General features: G+C 38.1%; 1 protein-coding gene across 1 annotated transcript; it reads left to right on the top strand.

Annotated features, from left to right (window-relative positions):
* Nucleotides 1-3: 3 nt before the first annotated feature.
* Nucleotides 4-2,034, top strand: LOC101504915 (uncharacterized; the record flags this gene model as incomplete). Its single annotated transcript, XM_004517121.1, has 1 exon — nucleotides 4-2,034. A coding segment is annotated over one exon (2,031 nt), but the record flags the coding sequence as incomplete, so codon positions are not given.
* Nucleotides 2,035-2,038: the final 4 nt, after the last annotated feature.

Genomic DNA, 2,038 nt, shown 5'->3' with positions numbered 1-2,038 from the left:
CCAGAAGTTTTATTGTTCCTTTCAAAAATCAGACACCTTTCTGTCAGAGAAGATAATGAGGACCCCAAAAAGAACACTGTAACTGCTGTATCTATTTCAAGTGAGATTAACTTTGTGAATAGGAAAAATATGAATGCTGAATCTTACACAATCCATCTATCTGCCAGGAAAAATAGTAAGAAAGAAAAGCAATGCAGCTACTACATGTGGAAACAAAAGTTTCCTATCAAGTCTGAAAATGTGGTGGAAAGGAGAATGGATGTGGAAGAGTGTGTTGTAACATTGGCATTCCCACATCAGGAGAGGCTTCTCAAGAATAAGAAGAGCTCCCCAGGGGTTTATGCATTTCTTCCTACAAAGATGATCACTAATTTGCCCTTCATAATTCAAGCTGATTTTGTCCTAGCCTCATCAAGGGAGACAATTCTCTTGGATGATAAGTGGAATCAAGGGATACTTGAATATGTTCCATCAGCTTTTATAGATGGATTCAAAACACTTATCACTGGATTAGATGATGATCCAATATCCAGCTTGCCTAGTATGTTCAGGTTCCTTCCAGTTTATAGTTCTACTTTTGAGATCTTCAATCATGTGCGGGAGAAAATCAAAGAAAAACTGTCTGAAGAAAAAATTGTTCCTATTGAGACATTCACAGAGCAGAAGCACTTCTATAAGCCTTGCGATGTTAGCAGGCTACTACCTAAATTTTGGAATATTTTGACAATGGCCCAGCAGAAAGGAGTGCACTTGCTTGACTTAAATTCTCATGATGAGAGGAAAATCTTAAGTTCATCATTTGATAAAAGAAAGTACGATTCAATTCTCAAATTTTTAGGAGTGGAAATGGTGAATGTTGACTGGTATGCAAAGTGTATTCAGAGTTCTAATCTTGTGGAGAGAGTATCAGACGATATCTATCTTGAGCTTTTACTGTTTGTTGCTAGAAACTGGCCTTCAATTTTGAAGTCCCACGAATCAGCCTTCATTAATATTCCATTGCTCAAATATGTGGCTTCTGATGGGATTCCGTCTTTTTTCACTGTTGATGAATGCAGACAGAACAATGCAGGTGCCAAGCGAGTAGTACTAGCAGACTTAAAAGAGACTTCTCATTCCTCTTGGCTGATCAATTGGAACAAAGCAATAGGAAGTGCAACAAACCAGTTTTTTATGCCAGAAAGCACACACCAAGCTATCTCCAAATTGCCCTCTAGCTCTAACAAGACTTTGTTGGATTGGTTAGCAAAAGATGTTTACGTTCGTACTTTAAATGTGAACAGTTTTGCAAATGACCTCTGCAATTCTATTGACAAAAACAGCAAGCTTGCTATTGCATATGCTCATTTCTTATACCACTCTTTGTCAAATGGTTATCTGTCAAGTCGAGAGGTTGATGATCTATGTAGATCTATGCCACTTGTGGACAAGTACGGACGTATAATTAAAACCCGAAAAGAGGTTTTTCTGCCTGCAAATGTGAGCAAATGGGCAGACTTGATTGTTAGTAATCCATGGATAAATGGACATTATGTTGAGCTAACAAAGATGTACCTAAATGAATATTCTTATGCAGGACAATATACGGATCCTGGAAAGCTTATTGAATTCCTCAAAACTCATGTTGGAGCTTCTGACATACCTGATATATCTCCTCCAAATGCTGGGTTTCCATCTGCGGATACACCACTTACCAAAGACAATGCCTTTTTACTTTTGGATTGGATTCGGAATTTGAAGCATAAGGGAGTGAACCTACCAGATAGGTTCTTGAAATGCATAAAAGAAGGCAGTTGGCTTAAAGTTACATGTAATGAATACATGCCTCCTTCAAAGTCATTCTTAATTGGCTCACAATTGGGAAATATTTTGCAGAGTGGTTCAGTTCTTGTTGACATTCCCCTGATTGATGAGAGCTTCTATGGGGATAGACTAAATGAGTACAAAGAGGAGTTGAAAACAGTTGGAGTGATGTTCTGTTGTGAGGAAGCCTGTGGATTCATTGGAAAAAAACTAATGTCTCGTGCAACTTCTTTCT

This window comes from Cicer arietinum, unplaced genomic scaffold, assembly GCF_000331145.2.
Source record: "Cicer arietinum cultivar CDC Frontier isolate Library 1 unplaced genomic scaffold, Cicar.CDCFrontier_v2.0 Ca_scaffold_5480_v2.0, whole genome shotgun sequence".
Lineage (NCBI taxonomy): Eukaryota > Viridiplantae > Streptophyta > Magnoliopsida > Fabales > Fabaceae > Cicer > Cicer arietinum.
This window is presented reverse-complemented; position numbering and strand designations above follow the sequence as displayed.